Source organism: Haliotis rufescens, unplaced genomic scaffold, assembly GCF_023055435.1.
Source record: "Haliotis rufescens isolate VD_foot unplaced genomic scaffold, xgHalRufe1.0.p SCAF_4, whole genome shotgun sequence".
Lineage (NCBI taxonomy): Eukaryota > Metazoa > Mollusca > Gastropoda > Lepetellida > Haliotidae > Haliotis > Haliotis rufescens.
In genome coordinates, this window is record NW_025964112.1 from 30,102,474 (window position 1) to 30,124,206 (window position 21,733).

Sequence of the window (21,733 nt, forward strand, 5' to 3'; positions counted from 1 at the left end):
CACGATCTTCGCCTTGTCTCGCACATTGCAATGATACAAGTTGTTTACCGTTCATAGTGTAAAAATATATATCCATTATGTTTTCGCCGTTTGTTATTATTTACAAGCCTTAACTGTCACATTCAATGTGAATGTAATCTACTTACATGAAAATATCGATCGATAATGGTAGTAACAGACGCTATGAGTGAAGAGCCAATCACAATTCATTACACAAATACAGAGTGATTCAGTGGCATTGATTGGTCATGTTGCTTAAAATACGGAAAACAAGAGTTTTGACCAGCACTATGCGCATTCATACACATTCATGCAAATATAGATACACATTCAAGCCAGATTAATTGGTTTTATACGGTTACTTGATCCGAATCAAAAGGAATGACCGCCGTGTTGTGACAGCAACTACATGTGAGTTGACAGTATCGCCTCAAATTGGATTGCCCACTAATTAAGAAAATAAACTTCGCTTGTGGTTCTCTTTTATTGCATACATGCACTTCTAAGATCAAAGGATGTATAGTGTGAAAAGTTAACTAGTAGAACAATCGTATTTCCGGGACTTGCCGCGGATGTTTTCAAACAGATTTTTAGAACTCCATTCAATGATAAACGGTTGATTATGCAATGAGAAGCGTTATGTGCAAATGAACAACGAACAACAATACAATCACGGCTGTGTAAAACTCTCAGTATTAAAAGTGTACATAAATTTTGGGAGCCATGAGAAACCGCGCGTAGTAACCGAGGTAGCGCTTTATCGAAGAGCCCAATAGCGAGGGATCACTGTACTGTGAAAAGCGACGTTTCGGTATAGTTCCTTGACAACAGTATAAGGATCTATACCGAAACGTCGCTTTTCACAGTATTAAAGAAGTTGTTATCCATAAATTGTGTCTATCATGTACATATAGGATTGACAAAAAACCTATATGTACCTTATTAGGAATATCAGCATCAGTAGCAGCAATCAGAAATAAACAACAGCAGAGTGGCACATGGTTGTCATACAATATTTCCAAAAAGTTGAATTTACTTTTTAAGGAAAAAGATGTTTGTTTGCATTTACTGGCACTTGCTTCTGTGGATGAAACTAGGTTAGACAATGTAGCGAGTGCTTCAAAAAGTTGATCCTCGGTGACAGCTGAACACCAAAGGTAAAGGGCCATCTAGCCTAAAAGTTCTTTTGTATCCATACTGGAGGCAAGCATACAGGCTCAGTTTCATCTTTTTCATCATCACTGTAGACAGGCAGAGAACTGGCCTGGCTTCCAGGGATAGGGAACAATGTCATCATCAGTAGTCACAACATGGGCATATATTCTGACAAAGTCAAACAGATTAACACTGCATGGCTTCTGGACAAAGTCTGGCTAAATGGATATCATCTGAGTCGTTCGGTTCTGTATTTACAACAAAACCTGCAAATGGCAAAACACTTAGACGTATCAAGGACTGTGATGACAGGCTCCTTTCCAGTGTCCAGTGACTTTATCCTATGGTTGAGTGCTAAGTTATGGTACCTTGGTTTAAGGTTAATGATCACATCCTGGTCCATGGGTTAGGTCTTCTAAGTTGTGTTCGATAGAGGAAACACAAGTGTAATGTGTTTAAGGCCAGTACACATGGGTGAGCATGGCAATTATCTATAAGTGAAATTTTGCAATATCTCCTTTGCTAATTTCTTAGCAAAGGCAGCATTTGGAAAAGATTTCTATATCATGCCGATTGCATCGTTAGCAACGTAGTCACATGGCCAAGTTTTGATGTGTATGAAACACGTAGAGTTTTTTTATTTGCTAATAAGTAGAGGAAATTTATCAGTATCTGATTGATTACTGCACCCCATTGCTGTTAATTGTTCTTTGCCTCTGTTGCCGCCTTGACACTGAACCCTTTTAACTGCAAATGTTTCTTTCTGGCATAAGCCTAAAGCAGTTAACAATCTCATCTACCTTATAAATGTTATCAGCCTCAAAATCTGTCCAAATCATTTTGCCATGTGTTCAATGCTTTGGTCCATGTGTCAACTGAATTTTGACTCGCTGCAGATTTTCTTAAAGACAATACAATGCCTTGCCTTGAATCTTGTAAGCCATCTATTTCTTGCAACAAAATCTGTTTTTCAAAGGTTTTTTTAAGCCTGATCAACAGCCTTATGGCAAATGACAAGGACATTTATTGGCACATCAGAATCCCTCATTGATTTAAACCATTCTTAAAACAGCTTCCTCTTCATCTTCAAACTGAGCCCCCCAAAGTTGCTTCTTTTTAGCATTTGATTCAAGAAAACTATTCATAATCTTGTCACTGTTTTTTAGCAATGTAGACAGCATATTTAGAGGAATATTGAAATCCCTTGCGATATCTGTTTTTGACCTCAATCTGGACTCCACAGGTTGCAATGCATCAAATTTCTTTTGAATCGTGTGAAGTGTTAACTTTCTTTATATATCGAGAGTGGATGCATTGGGTCCAGTTATTCCCCCAGGCTAGGCCTGTGTCCCTCACTGGATTGCTCACAATCTCCGAAATACTGCAAAATTGTGATAACGTTACATTTCTGTCAATAAAGATTACCATTACAATTGGATTAGCAAGTAAGTACACAATTGGTTGGACAACTGGTTCCAATTGCACTGTACTTTTAAAGTGATGTTTGACATGTGAGGAAATGTGATAGATATACATGTGAGAAGGAGAAGTGCTCACAACTATGTGAGATGCAGAGTCACTCTTCTCAAAACTGTTCATGTGGAAAACATGTGTCCACTTCTAGATAAACGTACAAAATTGTATAATAAAACTAGATCTATGCACTTTGGACCCCGAGAACACTTTATTATGAATGCAGACATGATAGTATTAAAACACTGAAGCTTTGTAGCATACATAATGAATAACTGGATACAAATTTGAAAAATATACGTTTCTGACAGTTTAATTGTGTTTCTGGACATAATAAATGTTTCATTCCAGGTATATGACATCACATATGACATATCAACCAAGAATAATTGTATTAATATCCTGACATTGTAGATTGTCCAGTTTTTCCTCACCTTCTCCTCTTGCTTGTTTGAAACTTCCTGAGTACAAACATGTTGCTCCACTCCAGCATGTACTTACTTATCTTTCAGGTCGTTCTTGGATCCCTTCTCCGGAAATGTGATTGAAATAGCTTCAAATATGACATCTGCTGGGTGTCTGATGTCAGTGCATGTTGCGGAGCCCGAGGTGGGTGGTACATCCTTCAGTGTCTCATCTGCCAAAAGACATTGGCTGTAATATTCCATAGGTACTAGATGGACATGGCCCTCAACACATAGTATCATCTATGTTACAGTGTATGTTTGTCCACAACATCATCTATGATATAGCGCATGTTTGTCCACAACATCATCTATGACACAGTGGGTTTGTCCACAACATCATCTATGACAGTGTATGTTTGTCGACAACATCATCTATCACAGTGGGTTTGGCCAGATCTTCATCTATGACACAGTGTATGTTTGTCGACAACATTATCTATGACAGTGTGTTTGTCCACAACATCATCTATGACTTAGTGTATGTTTGTCGACAACATCATCTATGACAGTGGGTTTGTCCACAACATCATCTATGACATAGTGTATGTTTGTCGACAACATCATCTATCACAGTGGGTTTGGCCAGATCTTCATCTATGACACAGTGTATGTTTGTTGACAACATCATCTATGACAGTGTGTTTGTCCACAACATCATCTATGACTTAGTGTATGTTTGTCAACAACATCATCTATGACAGTGTGTTTGTCCAGATCTTCATCTATGACTTAGTGTATGTTTGTCGACAACATCATCTATGACAGTGGGTTTGTCCACAACATCATCTATGACAGTGTGTATGTTTGTCGACAACATCATCTATGACAGTGGGTTTGTCCACAACATCATCTATGACATAGTGTATGTTTGTCGACAACATCATCTATGACAGTGTGTTTGTCCACAACATCATCTATGACAGTGTGTTTGGCCAGATCTTCATCTATGAAATAGTATATGTTTGTCCACAACATCATCTATGACATAGTGTATGTTTGTCGACAACATCATCTATGACAGTGTGTTTGTCCACAACATCATCTATGACTTAGTGTATGTTTGTCGACAACATCATCTATGACAGTGTGTATGGCCAGATCTTCATCTATGAAATAGTATATGTTTGTCCACAACATCATCTATGACAGAGTGTATGTTTGTCGACAACATCATCTATGATATAGTATATGTTTGTCGACAACATCATCTATGACACAGTGGGTTTGTCCACAACATCACCAATGACAGTGTGTTTGGCCAGATCTTCATCTATGACTTAGTGTATGTTTGTCGACAACATCATCTATGACACAGTGGGTTTGTCCACAACATCATCTATGACATAGTGTATGTTTGTCGACAACATCATCTATGACTTAGTGTATGTTTGTCCACAACATCATCTATGACTTAGTGTATGTTTGTCGACAACATCATCTATGACAGTGTGTTTGGCCAGATCTTCATCTATGAAATAGTATATGTTTGGCCACAACATCATCTATGACATAGTATATGTTAGTCCACAACATCATCTATGATATAGTATATGTTTGTCCACAACATCATCTATGATATACTGAATGTTTGTCCACAACATCATCTAAGGCTTAGTGTATGTTTGTCGACAACATCATCTATGACAGTGTGTTTGGCCAGATCTTCATCTATGAAATAGTATATGTTTGGCCACAACATCATCTATGACATAGTATATGTTAGTCCACAACATCATCTATGATATAGTATATGTTTGTCCACAACATCATCTATGATATACTGAATGTTTGTCCACAACATCATCTATGACAGTATGTTTGTCCACGTCATCTATGACATAGTGCATGTTTGTCCATAACATCATCTATGATATACTGAATGTTTGTCCACAACATCATCCATGACAAAATGTATGTTTGTCCACAACATCATCTATGATATAGTGTATGTTTGTCGACAACATCATCTATGACTTAGTGTATGTTTGTCGACAACATCATCTATGACAGTGTGTTTGGCCAGATCTTCATCTATGACTTAGTGTTTGTTTGTCGACAACATCATCTATGACACAGTGGGTTTGTCCACAACATCATCTATGACATAGTGTATGTTTGTTGACAACATCATCTATGACAGTGTGTTTGTCCACAACATCATCTATGACTTAGTGTATGTTTGTCGACAACATCATCTATGACAGTGTGTTTGGCCAGATCTTCATCTATGACTTAGTGTATGTTTGTCGACAACATCATCTATGACAGTGGGTTTGTCCACAACATCATCTATGACATAGTGTATGTTTGTCGACAACATCATCTATGACATAGTGTATGTTTGTCGACAACATCATCTATGACAGTGGGTTTGCCAAAAACATCATCTATGACATAGTGTATGTTTGTCGACAACATCATCTATGACAGTGTGTATGGCCAGATCTTCATCTATGAAATAGTATATGTTTGTCCACAACATCATCTATGACATAGTGTATGTTTGTCGACAACATCATCTATGATATAGTATATGTTTGTCGACAACATCATCTATGACACAGTGGGTTTGTCCACAACATCATCTATGACAGTGTGTTTGGCCAGATCTTCATCTATGACTTAGTGTATGTTTGTCGACAACATCATCTATGACACAGTGGGTTTGTCCACAACATCATCTATGACATAGTGTATGTTTGTCGACAACATCATCTATGACAGTGTGTTTGGCCAGATCTTCATCTATGAAATAGTATATGTTTGGCCACAACATCATCTATGACATAGTATATGTTAGTCCACAACATCATCTATGATATAGTATATGTTTGTCCACAACATCATCTATGATATACCGAATGTTTGTCCACAACATCATCTAAGGCTTAGTGTATGTTTGTCGACAACATCATCTATGACAGTGTGTTTGGCCAGATCTTCATCTATGAAATAGTATATGTTTGGCCACAACATCATCTATGACATAGTATATGTTAGTCCACAACATCATCTATGATATAGTATATGTTTGTCCACAACATCATCTATGATATACTGAATGTTTGTCCACAACATCATCTATGACAGTATGTTTGTCCACGTCATCTATGACATAGTGCATGTTTGTCCACAACATCATCTATGATATACTGAATGTTTGTCCACAACATCATCCATGACAAAATGTATGTTTGTCCACAACATCATCTATGATATAGTGTATGTTTGTCGACAACATCATCTATGACTTAGTGTATGTTTGTCGACAACATCATCTATGACAGTGTGTTTGGCCAGATCTTCATCTATGACTTAGTGTATGTTTGTCGACAACATCATCTATGACACAGTGGGTTCATCCACAACATCATCTATGACATAGTGTATGTTTGTTGACAACATCATCTATGACAGTGTGTTTGTCCACAACATCATCTATGACTTAGTGTATGTTTGTCGACAACATCATCTATGACAGTGTGTTTGGCCAGATCTTCATCTATGACTTAGTGTATGTTTGTCGACAACATCATCTATGACAGTGGGTTTGTCCACAACATCATCTATGACATAGTGTATGTTTGTCGACAACATCATCTATGACATAGTGTATGTTTGTCGACAACATCATCTATGACAGTGGGTTTGTCCACAACATCATCTATGACATAGTGTATGTTTGTCAACAACATCATCTATGACAGTGTGTTTGGCCAGATCTTCATCTATGACTTAGTGTATGTTTGTCGACAACATCATCTATGACAGTGGGTTTGTCCACAACATCATCTATGACATAGTGTATGTTTGTCAACAACATCATCTATGACAGTGGGTTTGTCCACAACATCATCTATGACATAGTGTATGTTTGTCGACAACATCATCTATGACAGTGTGTTTGTCCACAACATCATCTATGACAGTGTGTTTGGCCAGATCTTCATCTATGAAATAGTATATGTTTGTCCACAACATCATCTATGACATAGTGTATGTTTGTCGACAACATCATCTATGACAGTGTGTTTGTCCACAACATCATCTATGACTTAGTGTATGTTTGTCGACAACATCATCTATGACAGTGTGTATGGCCAGATCTTCATCTATGAAATAGTATATGTTTGTCCACAACATCATCTATGACATAGTGTATGTTTGTCGACAACATCATCTATGATATAGTATAAGTTTGTCGACAACATCATCTATGACACAGTGGGTTTGTCCACAACATCATCTATGACAGTGTGTTTGGCCAGATCTTCATCTATGAAATAGTATATGTTTGGCCACAACATCATCTATGACATAGTATATGTTAGTCCACAACATCATCTATGATATAGTATATGTTTGTCCACAACATCATCTATGATATACTGAATGTTTGTCCACAACATCATCTAAGACTTAGTGTATGTTTGTCGACAACATCATCTATGACAGTGTGTTTGGCCAGATCTTCATCTATGAAATAGTATATGTTTGTCCACAACATCATCTATGACATAGTATATGTTAGTCCACAACATCATCTATGATATAGTGAATGTTTGTCCACAACATCATCTATGATATACTGAATGTTTGTCCACAACATCAACTATGATAAAGTGAATGTTTGTCCACAACATCATCTATGATATAGTGAATGTTTGTCCACAACATCATCTATGATATAGTGAATGTTTGTCCACAACATCATCTATGATATAGTGAATGTTTGTCCACAACATCATCCATGACACAGTGAATGTTTGTCCACAACATCATCTATGATATAGTATCATACAAGGGGCTAGCTGGCCGTTTTATGACAATTCTATCCATGTTTGCTATAAAATACTTCTGTAGAGTGAAATATTCTGCAATACCAAAGCCTGGTTTCGTCATATCCCTGAATGATATATCAGAGCCATGCTCACCTTGGTGGTATGGGCTGGAACTAATGTCCAATTCATCTACATCCGGGTAAGCTACTGCAAGAGCCTTCACCAATTCCACAAAGAGGGCATCACTGATGAAGTTGCTGTCCCGGTCGCCATGCACCTTCCCATCATAGTTTCTCAGAAGTTCCTCAATAAAGGATCCATCTTGTTCCAGAATGTCATCTCCCATGTAAGGTATGTTGTGCAACACAGTTTCATCTTCTACCTGCAACACCCAAGATAAAAATACAGCCACTGCATTCTAAATCACCTGGATCTGTACAGTTAATATGTCAACAGAAATCAAACAATAGTTGCCAATGTTAATAATTCAAAGAATACTACTTCTATCACATCATTGCCATAGATCCTGTATTTTGGCTGCCATCACACTATAACAAATCTTCATATTTTCAACAGAAGTCATCTTCATTGTCAACTATCCATAATAACTTGTGATACAAACAGTTTCACATTCCAAAGCCTCTTGCACAGGCTGGAAAACCTCACTGCTTTTACTCACATTCTCAATGAGAAGCAGATAATTTGGGAGATGGGTGGGATTACTGATGATGTAATATGATGATGGGGGCAGTATTCTAAACAATTCTTAAAAATGATAACTATTGTTTGATAGTCTTACAAATACAAAGTCTCCTGTTTCCTTCCAAAAATAGGACTTTAGGGGTACAAAATAGTTCCAAAGAACATTCTCCTAGTTGTTTTGACCAATAATAGGTATGTACATTTGTTTTGAGTAGAAGAGTTGCCTCCAGCTGCCCAATTTTAGTAAAATCTAAATATTTTTTACATTTGTATACTTATCCTGCATTACTCCGTATTGCATTTACTGCTGTCTTTGACAGAGAGACGAACTGTGTGAGATCCAGCTGCTGAAGAAAGTTGTTTCCATCTGTCCAGGAAGCAGCGCCCCCTCCCACACAGTCGGCACGTGACCCGGAAGACATGACGTCATGTCAAAACACATAACTGCTTTAACATAACATCGGAAGCTTCGTGGGGAGGAAGCGGAGCGCAGGGGGGGCACTTAGACTTTGTAATGCAGGATAAGTATACAAATGTAAAAAATATTTAGATTTTACTAAATGTTTTAACTTATCCTGCATTACTCCGTATTGCATCTTTATCAGACGGCACGGCCGGTGGGCATACCTTCAGATGTGAGCCAGAAGAAAACCCTCGACAAAGGTCCGATGAAACCGCACCGCATGGACAAGAGATGACCGGAACACCAGCGACCATTCCTGTTGAAGGAAACGAGAGTCGATGCAAAAGAGGGAACCCCAAATAGGTGACAGAAATAGTATGAGGCGGGAAAGCCAAAACTAGAACTGACCTAAGAGCAAATGCGGAACGCAGTAGAGCCATCTAATCTGGGGTGATAAACACCAGAGTTCGACGGGCCCCGCTCAGGGTAACGGAGAATCAGTGGCGTCGGGGGTTGGTGACCTGTTGAGCTACTACCAGGGGACCAAAGCTATGAACGCCGGCGACATCTTCCAAGGTTACATCACGAAGGTAGTGGCTGGCGAAAACGGTGTCGGATCGCCAAAAACAGCCTTCCATGATGGATTTGAGGGAACAGTTACTGTGAAGAGCCATGGTAGACGCAACCGCCCGAATCTCATGTGGGTTGTTAGCCTTGGGGGGGTCCAATCCGGCGACTTTATAAGCTTGGAAAATGACCGCCCGGAGCCAAAGGGAGATAGTATTCCTGCTGACCTCCGACAGCGACGAAGGGGAGACTGGTAGGAAAAGGCGTTACCTAGACTTACGGTAGGCTTTAGACCGTCGAAGGAAAACCTTCAGGGCCCTAACAGGGCATAATAAAAGCTCCTCCATGTCGTCGGCACCCACAATCGACGAAAGGGGAGGGATGGTGAAGGATCTATCAGGCTGTCCTGGGAGTTAATTCTTTGCGATGAAGTCCCAGCACAGCCCAAGATGAACTGCGCCATGAGTCCCGCGTTCGAACCGGACACGAGAGACGTAGAGGGCGTGGAGCTCACTAACCCGGGCGGCAGTAGCCAAAGCCAGTAGAAACACCTTTTTTCGTTAAGTCGTAAAAGGAAGACGTGTGGAGTGGTTCGAAGGGAGCCTCCCGAAGAGCCTTTAAGACCACATTCAGATCCCATGCAGGCGGTGTGAACTTGGCTTTCTGGTCTTCGAGACGAAACGAGCGCAGCAACACCTGAAGTTCGGGAATTTTCGTCATTCTCCGGTCGTCCAGGATGGCAAGGACGGAGTTAATGGCGACCAGGTACGTGGAGATGGTAGAGCCTTTTAATCGACATGTGCTGCACAAGTACAGAAGAAACTCAGCCAGGAACTGCGGTGACGCCGTCATCGGATCCTGGTGCTTGTCAGAGCAGAATGCCTGGAACGAGGACCATTTATCATCATATAGTCCCTGTGTAGATGGACGATGGGCGAAAGCAATAGCCTTGGCCGCTCTAGTCGAATAGCCCTTGGCTGCTAGGGCTTTTTGCAGATGTGCCAGGCGTGCAGACGAAACCGAGCGGGACTTGGGGGTGGCAACCGACTGTGTGGGTGGAGCAGTAGGTTGGACCACGCCGGCAGTTCTAGCGGGTTGGCCTGGATCTTTCGAAGAACCCTGGGAAGGAGAACCGGAGGCGGAAAAGCGTACACGCTTAATCCCTCCCAGGAACCACTGAAGGCGTCGACTGCTACAGTGGCCGGATCCGAGACCGGCGAGATGTAAGTCGGCAGCTGGCAGTTCTGAGACGTGGCGAACAGATCGATGTTTGTAGTGTCGATCGTTTGGCAAAGGACGGTGAAGATCTCTGGGTGGAGTCGCCATTCGGTGGGAGCCACCTTGTCCGGCCTGGACAGAGTCTGCCAGAACATTCTTGCAACCTGGAATGTGCTGAACAAGGAATTGCAGGTCTAAGCGGTCCACCAGGTCGAAGAATCGGAAGGTCTGGTTGAGCAGGGACTGAGAGTGGAGAGTACCCTGATTCCTCAGACACCACACCACGGTGATGTTGTCCGTGGAGATGGTCAACTGGGCGTGACGGAGAATGCTCTGCCAGTGGGAGACGGCCAGGATGAGAGCTTCGAGTTCGAGATTGTTGCTGTGCCAGTGGAGTTGATCTCCGGACCACAGCCCTGCAACTGTTTGAGTCCCCAGATGAGCCCCCCAACCCTGTTTGGATGCGTCGACGAACAGGTGGATGGAGGGCTGTAGCGCGGTCAAGGAGACGTCGCCGCAGACGTTCGCTTCCACTGTCCACCATCGGAGGAAGGGGTGGAGGTGGACCGGGAGGACGATGAGGGACTCCGGATCCTGCTGTCGGATAAAGGGAGCGAGAAACCGTCGAATTGGACAGAGTTGGAGGGGACCTCTGGCAGTCCGGTCTTGAGCCTGCCATTGGCGGAGAGTTCGAGCCTGCTGGAGGGCAGGGAAGAGATGAGCGAGGATTTTCAACCACCTGTCTCTGGGGACTTGAAGGAGGTCCTGATCCGTGAGAAACAGGCCCCCGATAAACTGCAGACGGAACGATGGGGTCAGCTCCGACTTCGTCTGATTGACGATCCAACCCAACTGATTGAAGAGTCGCAGGGTAAAATCCCTGTGACGCAGTAGCAACGTCGAGTCCCGATTGTTGAGGAGACAATCGTTGATGTATGGATCGAAGTTGATGTTCCTCAGGTGCAGGTAGGCGGCGACCGGCAGGGTGATCCGTGTGAAAAGCCACGGGGACGTGGAAATTCCAAATGGTAGGACCGCCCACTGGTAATGGGTACCATTGAAAATGAACCTGAGGAAGCGCCGGTCGTTGGGGTGGATGGGTACATGAAGATAGGCGTCCTGGATATCGAGACTGATCAGGGAATTGCCTGCTGTGATTCTCGTCCTGAGCAGTCGCAACGTCGTCATTCGGAAGTAGGGAGGACGTTCCAGGTAGCGCCGGTTGAAAGTGGAGAGATTGTGTATCATGCGCCAGCTGGTGGTCCCCTTCTTGGGAACCAGAAACACCCGAGAGTAAAATCCTGGGTTTCGAGCCGGGTCGTGTACGATCTCTATGGCCTCCTTCCGCAGTAGGGAGACGATGCTGTCGTGAAGGGGCCGAAGTTGGTGTGGCGAATAAGCGTCTGTTGTCGGAATTGACGTCAGAGGAGGAAGTGCAGCCAATGGGAGCCGGTACCCCTGACAGAGGATGTTTGTGACGAATGGGTCCTCCAGTATAGACCAGTTTCTCAAAAACCGGTCAAGTCTCCCACCTACAGGTGTGTCGGTGACCGGAACAGCGGGGGGTGGGAGGTCCCAGTCATTGAGGTCCCGCCTGTCAACGCTTTGAGGTGGAATCGGCACCCTTGCCGGGGTGACGATCCCTTTGGGGCTGGTAGGTGCCACGGGATCTACCACGACCACGCCCTGTCTGGCCACGAAAGGGTGAGGTATGTTTGGAGACAACCTTGAGAGAGGAACGGCGTGGTTTGTAGTTGCCTTTGGAGGACTTGGCCGCTGATTGGGGTGTGACATGCTCCAAGGCTCTGAGAGCCGTTTCATCTCTGGTGAAGCTGGAGACTCGGGTGTGGGTAGCGGAGATGGCACCATTAAAAAGGGTATGACCCGACCAAGGTTGTTGTAGTAAGGAACGCTTGAATTTGGAATCCCAGTCCGTGGAAGTCACGTAAACCAACCGTCGAGTAGCGGTGATCTCCGCAAGAGTGGCTCTCATATGATTGCGCAAATGATCGATCTGGCGAAGTTGGAATGTCATAACAGTGCGGAGGTGGTCGACCCTGTTAGGATTGGACTCTGAGAGATCCTGGTCAATGGCTCTGGCAGAAGAGGCAAGTGTAGATAGTGGCTTCAAAGAACGCCGCAGTTCCGTTTCCACGAAAGCGAGTCAGGAGTCCGGCATACGTATGGTGGCGGACTGGGAAGACCCGGTCATTCCATGTAAGTCCTCGTCAAGGATGTGCGCACCGTCAGCCACGTCGAAGGAGTGGAAGGGGAAATCATCACGCCGGAAACGAGGAGCCTTGAACGATGGCGTGAGGGACAACTTAGCAAAGTCCTCGTCCAACGCCGTAAAGGTCTGTCAGCATTGGGTCGGGAGGTAGCGAAGTCGGATTAGACCAAATCGTCGATTTTTTGTCGACATCGGAGCCTGGGGAGGGAGCGACGGAGGTCAAACAGTCCGCTAGCCAATCAGCAACCTGTGATAGGCCCAAGTGTGTATCAATCTCGGAAGATAGAGGGTCATAATCGGAGCGACGACGGGAACGAGCTGACCTGGACGAGTGCTGAGATGCAGTCGGAGGCGACGAGGTGTACAACGATCGAGACCGATGAGCACCCGAAGTAGGGGGGCCGCAGGAATCGAAGTATCTGTAGTCGGGGCCGGCGTCGCAGGAGGCACCGTCGGCGCCGCTGAGGTGGGAGTAGCTTGCGCAAACAATGACTGCATCCAAGATGGATCCATAAACGATGACGGAAGGGCATGTCCATAAGTAGGAGGCGCCGCACAAGTCAAAGGCGCCAAAGTAGTCAGAGGCGCCGGATACATCGGAGGCGCCAGAGTCATCAGAGGCGCCGGATACATAGAAGACATCAGAGGTGCCGGATACATCGGAGGCAGAGGCGCCGGATACATCGAAAGGCGCCGGAGTTGTCGACGTAGATGGTAGAGGTGACAGGAAACCCGTTACGGGCGATGCTGCAGACGATGAGGTCGAAGCAGGCGACGGTAAGGGTGGTGTAGGAGACCGTGAACGGTCGTATGTCTTGCCATGGGAGGCAGACTCTACGTTGGATGGCATGTTGGAGTGTCGACGCACACGTTGAGTGAAACGTTTCCGAGACACTCGTAGGTAGGTGGTGAAGGAGACTGGCGGCAGGGGACTACAATATCTGCACTGCTCTGTGAGGGTACACGGGGTTGTACAGTCCAGGCAGCAGGGGTGGGGGTCCCGTCCAGATTTATTCCCGCGGCAGTGACAGCAGCGAGACATACTGGAATTGAAGCAAAAGCATAACGAAGTGTAAACACACATATTGAAACATAATGTAACTCAACGTAACTTATTCTTGTAACAGTTTATAAGAGCAAACAATTACGCTTCAAACACGCCAAAAACAACCATTAAATTTAATGTAAAACTCCAACCACAGAGCGAATTCAAGACACAAAACACGAAAATACGTGGACACGTAGTGATTCGCAAAAGGGCGGGAAAAAATTGCGGGAAAACCAAAATGGCGGGAAACAACAATACGCTCGGAAATACCGTGACAAGAGCCACAACACGAGCGAGAAACGTTACCAATTAACAATAGAATGAAGTCAAAGGTAACAAACCAAATACAAGAAACAACACAGCAGACTTTTGTCGTAGAAACGATAGAAAGTCAGGATCAAATAAAGCTTTAATAATTCCACGAGGGATAAAGTATACGTCCGATCCATGTGGTTGACAAAGCAGTATGTCTTCCGGGTCACGTGCCGACTGTGTGGGAGGGGGCGCTGCTTCCTGGACAGATGGAAACAACTTTCTTCAGCAGCTGGATCTCACACAGTTCGTCTCTCTGTCAAAGACAGCAGTAAATGCAATACGGAGTAATGCAGGATAAGTTAAAAAATTGTAACTTTATGAAACCTAGGCGACTGTGGTCCCACTTGACCTCACAGTCCCTTCCACTGGCCTTGACATCATTCCTCTGACTTGAATCATGATCACTAGCCGTTAAAGGGCAAGAAAAGTCAACACAGCAACTTTGAGGATTTTAATACTTTAGGGCATACTTAATCACATTTTAGGGCATACTTAATCACACTTTAGGGCATACTTAATCATATTTTAGGGCATACTTAATCACAAATGCTTGACTAAAATTAAATTTGTAAAATTATGTAATAAAGACGATAAAAAAACGACATGTGAAAACGTTCCCCAAAGGAAAACTATTTTCCAGTAAGGGGATTTGGTTTAAGCTGCTTAACATGCAACGCAATTTCAGAGATACCTACATGTCCAGCACCTTTTGTAATGGGTACAAATTCACCTTAGCATGGTGATGGGTAAGACAGTAGAGGATTAAGGGGGGCATCTCACATGAGATACAGTAAATGGTGAATATCACAATACATAACGACACAACTACTTGGTGAACTCTATTCACATACACTGTACTGAGTGAAAACTTCTAAAATATACATAAATGAGTGAGTGAACATATTAGTAAAATCTAAGTATATTTGTTACATTTGTATACCATACTGAATTACTCCTTACTGCATTCACTGCTTACCTTACGACAACAAAAGACAGCGCTCAGCGATGGTCTTGGGTGAAAAAAAATGTTTCTGTTGACAACTCCTTTTTGCATGGACCATTGCCACTGTCATGTGACCTTGTTGACAAGTTACCTTCCTCACATCACTGCCTGTCTGGGCAAGCTTAAAAAACAATCTTTTGAGGTTTTCGAGTGAGCTAATCGCGGCGCCTTGGAAGACTGGGTCACCCATGCACCTTAGGTTTTTGAAGCCAAAAGTGGGGAGGCAAATCTGCACCTGGTGGGTCCTTAAACGTAGTAATGCAGGACAAGTATACAAATGTAAAAAATGATAAGACTTTACCAAATATTTAACTTATTTTACTCAGAAGAAGAACAAAACTATTGGCAAAGGGTCCGACCAAATCCTGTTCTCTCGACCAATGTCCAACATGGCTACTTAAGAACTGCCAAAGCGTCCTCATACCAACCATCAAGGCCATCATAACCCAATCACTGTCTCAGTGCGAGGTTCCCTCTTCTCTAAAGGCAGCATTGATAACTCAACTCCTCAAGAAGAAAACTTTAGATCAAGATATTCTAAAAAACTATCGCCCAGTTTCAAACTTGCCATTTATTTCAAAGGTGATTGAACGTGCGGTAGCATCATGTCTTCATGACCATATGCATGCAAATAACCTAAGTGAAATTATGCAGTCAGCCTACAAGACTGGTCACATCACGGAAACAGCATTGTTGCGTGTGCAGAATGACCTACTTCATGCTGTCGATTCTCAGGGAGCTGCAGTTCTTGTGCTCATGGACCTATTGGCGGCTTTCGACACTATAGATCATTCCATTCTACTGACAACACTCGAATCATGAGTTGGCATTACTGGAGATGCCTTATCTTGGATTGCTTCATATCTCCCAGGACGCTATCAATTTGTCATCATTTATGGAGTAAGAACAAAGAAGTATGAACTAAACTTTGGAGTGCCTCAAGGCTCTGTCCTTGGCCCAATACTTTTCACCATCTACACCCTACCAGTAGGAGATACAGCAAGATCTCACTACCTAAACTTTCATTCGATGCTGATGATACACAATTGTATCTGGGATTCCGACCGTTGACTACATCATCAGTCAGCATTACCTTCAAAGCAATCTCAAGCTGCATAGATGACATCAGATGCTGAATGAGAAGCAACTTTCTGAAACTTAATGATGACAAAACTGAGCTCTTGATTATCAGCTCTAAACAGATGCAGTCCAAAGTATAAGTTCCTGGTTTGAAAACTGGGGACTGTACGGTTGAGCAAAACTCTTGTGCCCAAAATCTAGGCGTGATCATTGACTGTAAGCTCAGTCTGGATAACCATGTAAGCAGTACGTGCAAGACAGCTTACTTTCACATCAGGACGAATACTGAGATCTGCAAACAGAAGGCGGGTATACTTTCAGATGTCCAAAACCTCAATAATTCACATAAAAAAAAAACACGACACATTTGTCAAAAACCTGTGAAGCAGAAAAAGTACAGAATAACACTGTAACAGTAGGCTTAGTTCAATCTTTTTTACAGATGGAACATAAGAATTAAAGGGTAACTTCTGTACACACTTGTTAATAAGGATGACAGCGAAAGCTAAAATCTTTACCTACTGTGTCATCCAGCCACTGGGCGTGTCTCGTACGACCTGCGCGGGAAAGTAGACTGGCTCTGTATAGGGCAAGGTCATTATTTGTGTCGAGGGTTACCTGCAGGGCTACTACCAGAGGGCCAAAACTGTACACGCCTTTGATGTCTTCAAGAGCAGCATCACGAAGATAAAGAAAAGCGAAAACTGTGTTGGACCTCCAAAAGCATCCTTCTATGATCGTTTTCATAGAACAGTTACTTTGTAACGCCATGGTAGAGGTTAAAGCCCTGATCTTGTGAGGATTAATTTGGATCAAGTTTGGCGATCTCATAAGCCTGAAGGATGACTGAATGTAACCATAAAGATATGGTGTTGCGACTATCTTTGGTCGTGAATGCAGGAGATACGGGCATGAATAACTGTTTCCTCCAACCACGCCTAGTTTTTGAGTGATGGAATGAAAACTCATAGTGTGCGTACGGGGCACAAGAGGAGTTCACCCTCATCTTAAAATCCCACAATTGTAGAAATTGGTGGAATAGTGAAGGAATGATCAGGTTGGCCTGGTAGTAGATTTTTTGCTATTAATATCCCAGCACAACCTGAGATGTACTATAACCAGGGTATTTTGGAAAAAGGGTTTTTTAATATTTACTTAAAATATAGTTTACTAAATTAAGATTTTGGGTAAAAATATGGATGCATATGAGAGAAGTGACCGCACAGGGTGAGGGCATAACCCCCAGGGCAAATGATTATGGATTTTGCTTTTATTAGTCATTAGTGTGAGATTAGTAGAATACGGTCTTGCAATAGAAATGGCAGAAGAGAGATAGATGGATGGAACAAAATTGTTAGATTAGTGGTGGTCAAATATTTATGAATACTACTGCTTGACTGGTATGTCTAAATAACAGGATTAAGTATCTTTTCGGCGCCTTCCAGTCTGGCAGAAGTAGTTGAGGGAATTTGATAATATGAGTATGTCCAAGTTGACCAATGACTTAAAGAAGTAATCAAATTGGTTAGTTCGAAAAGCTTGATGGTAAAACTAATTACTATGGAAGTTGGGGAATGACCATTATGACTCATTTCTCATGATGTCAAATGTGATTTTGGAGGGAGGAGCTAAAATTATCATCGATAGTATTTTGTTAGTTGTCCGAGAGTGGTGCGTGGAGTCGGGAGCATACAGCTGAACAGAAAGGTTCACTGTGGTTTTGGGATCCCGAGTCAGAAAAGAAGTAGAGTTAACGTTCATCAGAAAAACCATCAGGCTCTTCAACCATCATCTAGGTATGTGTTGTATTTATATCAGGCAACAACAAGAACTAATCTGAGGACCATGTGTACATATTTATGATTATAACCTTAGGTTCCGGGTACTTTACCCTTCTACCTATGGTCACTTCTACTTATCAACTACTCCTTGGTTCTAGGGATGATGTAGCTCTCTTGAAAATCACAAGTCAGATGGTTTGCTCCAGCCTCTTTTTATTTATGATAGAATTAATCATAAATATGTACACATGGTCCTCAGATTAGTTCTTGTTGTTGCCTGATATAAATACAACAGAAAAGAAGTAGAGTTAACGTTCATCAGAAAAACCATCAGGCTCTTCAACCATCATCTAGGTATGTGTTGTATTTATATCAGGCAACAACAAGAACTAATCTGAGGACCATGTGTACATATTTATGATTAATTCTATCATAAATAAAAAGAGGCTGGAGCAAACCATCTGACTTGTGATTTTCAAGAGAGCTACATCATCCCTAGAACCAAGGAGTAGTTGATAAGTAGAAGTGACCATAGGTAGAAGGGTAAAGTACCCGGAACCTAAGGTTATAATCATAAATATGTACACATGGTCCTCAGATTAGTTCTTGTTGTTGCCTGATATAAATACAACACATACCTAGATGATGGTTGAAGAGCCTGATGGTTTTTCTGATGAACGTTAACTCTACTTCTTTTCTGACTCGGGATCCCAAAACCACAGTGAACCTTTCTGTTCAGCTGTATGCTCCCGACTCCACGCACCACTCTCGGACAACTAACAAAATACTATCGATGATAATTTTAGCTCCTCCCTCCAAAATCACATTTGACATCATGAGAAATGAGTCATAATGGTCATTCCCCAACTTCCATAGTAATTAGTTTTACCATCAAGCTTTTCGAACTAACCAATTTGATTACTTCTTTAAGTCATTGGTCAACTTGGACATACTCATATTATCAAATTCCCTCAACTACTTCTGCCAGACTGGAAGGCGCCGAAAAGATACTTAATCCTGTTATTTAGACATACCAGTCAAGCAGTAGTATTCATAAATATTTGACCACCACTAATCTAACAATTTTGTTCCATCCATCTATCTCTCTTCTGCCATTTCTATTGCAAGACCGTATTCTACTAATCTCACACTAATGACTAATAAAAGCAAAATCCATAATCATTTGCCCTGGGGGTTATGCCCTCACCCTGTGCGGTCACTTCTCTCATATGCATCCATATTTTTACCCAAAAGCTTAATTTAGTAAACTATATTTTTAGTAAATATTAATAAACCCTTTTTCCAAAATACCCTGGTTATAGTACCGCTCCATGTGTACCATGCTCAAACGGACCCGGGTGATATTGATTGAATGTAACTCGCTCAGCTGTGATGCAGTGGCTAATGTACTGCATTCAAATCCCACGCATGGGGATGGAAATTGGCATTCTAATCCGTAGAAGGGCCTGTACTTCCTGGGCCTTAGTCATTTTTTTATTTCCCGGAAATGGCAAACACCGAATTAAACGCTACCAATTACATTGTTATGGTGCTACACTTCAAGTGTCTTTAATACACAAGTGTAGGAGGTATTCAGCTAGGAATTGAAGAGATGTGGGATCTTGATTCTTTACCTTAAAAGGTTAGAGATTTTTGCCACTTGTCATTGTATTACCCTCTGGTAGAGGAATGATGTGTCAAAACAATTTCCTTAGCTGCACGCTCCGAATAACCTACAAAGACCTTTAAAAGATGAACCAAGCGTGCAGATAAAAACTGTCTGGCGTTGGGTGAGGTAGTTTGCCGTGAGGGTGGATGAGTAAGTTGGACCACGCTAAAAGGTGTAGTGGATCGTCTTTGCAAGATTATTTGAGGTTAATGAACCACCTCCTCGTTGGCCAACAAGGCGTGATCAAAGTCAGAGCAATGCTTTTGTAATTTTGATCCTTAGTATCACCCTGGGATGTAATACAAGAGGTGAAAAATTTTGTTAATGTGCCAGATTGATAGCTGCATACATGTCTTGGCAACTGATGTGCAGAAACCTTGCAACACTGACAAGAGTGTATGTGGCTATTGAATAGAGGGTAGCAAATTGTGGTCTACAAGTTTTTGTAAAAGTTGAAAAAATCAACTATGAGAGCTTCTAGTCGAGTTGTGCCTTACCTAGACAGACTTGAAAATAGTGTTTGTAAGTGATCCACTCTCCGCTCCCATGTAGAATAAAAGCACTCGTCAACAGATAGCTAAGATACGAGACGCCACATTAAACAAATTCAACAAGAGTACTATCGCCTAGCCAATGTTTAGCCAATGTTGAATGTACATCGCTATATGGGAGTATTGCAGGAAAGTTTACAGATCCCTCAGGATGAGACCAATCACTGCTGAACGCTGAGGAAAAAAACAATCTCCGTTGTATGCAGGAAATCTTTTACCACAAGTGGTTTAGACAATTGTCTTTGGTCTCAATCAGAACTTCTTGTAAAACCAGTGGGAAAACCAAGCTAAAGTGATACGAGCCTTGTGGCTTTACCTCTGCCACGCCCTTTACCTCGAAGGAAATCTGATCCTGACCTTCCTTGAGGGATGAGAGTCTTGGCTTATAATTGCAGACCTGCCTGCCCGTTGGGAGGAACTCTGAGAAATGTGCTCCAATGTTTTGAGCGCAGTGTCATAAGTAGCGTAATTAGGCTGAAAAATAAAATAAAATTGGTTCTTAGGCAATAGCTTTTGAAAATATCGGGCGGCTATTTTTTTTGGGGGGGGGGGGGTGTGTGTACAAATTTTTAAGAATCCAAATGCGTAAATCGCTGTGTATAAGGCGCGTTAACATAACTAGTATTAAGAGGCTTTCGGGGGGAGAGGGCGAAGTGATCGGAAGATTGCACAACTCACCCTTATTTACAGCACCCACGGCCATATTACCACTACAGATGCCTTGAAACGAACTTTAGTGTATGGAGAATGGATATATATATCATAAATGTCATACATTGAATCGCTGAAAGTCATATTTGTTGTAGTTGGACTATTATATGTCAACATAAAGTTTTTGCTATCGCGGGCGCGGGAGTATCGATGGTGATTGGTCAAATTCTTCCATAATTCTTCTATAAGAAAACAATTCCGGCAATGGTGATCAGCTTCGCTTTTGGTTATTAATTTATTTCACATACATATACCGGTAGTAAAGCTGCAACTAACATGATATTGGAATAAAACATTCCTGATAAAATAATAGTTTCAGATACAATTCTTCTACTCATTGTATCAAAATTCTTTAAAATTATATTATTGGGTAATGTTTTACTGTATCACTGGTAGATTCCAAGAAACGTGTGTACAGCTGATTGCTACAATACGAGACAAGACGCACGGTAATCTTAATCTCTGCATATGAAACAATGCCAATCAGAGCAGGAAATACAATTTAATCGGTAAATCATCATGTCGAGTGATGTTTTATCTCATATTTCAAATTTGTATTGACCAAGTTTGATTGTTATA

The 21,733-nt window shown here is 42.2% G+C and overlaps 1 protein-coding gene across 1 annotated transcript in view; it reads right to left on the reverse strand.

Moving 5' to 3' along the window:
- The window catches only part of LOC124150131 (histone-lysine N-methyltransferase EZH2-like), a 200,873-nt gene that overhangs the window by 139,928 nt on the left and 39,212 nt on the right, over window positions 1–21,733 (reverse strand). The window contains exons 5-6 of the mRNA XM_046522056.2: window positions 8,030–8,258; window positions 3,130–3,265 (exon numbers count right to left, since the gene is read on the reverse strand). Coding sequence (XP_046378012.1) covers window positions 3,130–3,265; window positions 8,030–8,258 — 365 coding nt within the window. The remainder of the gene's footprint in view (window positions 1–3,129; window positions 3,266–8,029; window positions 8,259–21,733) is intronic.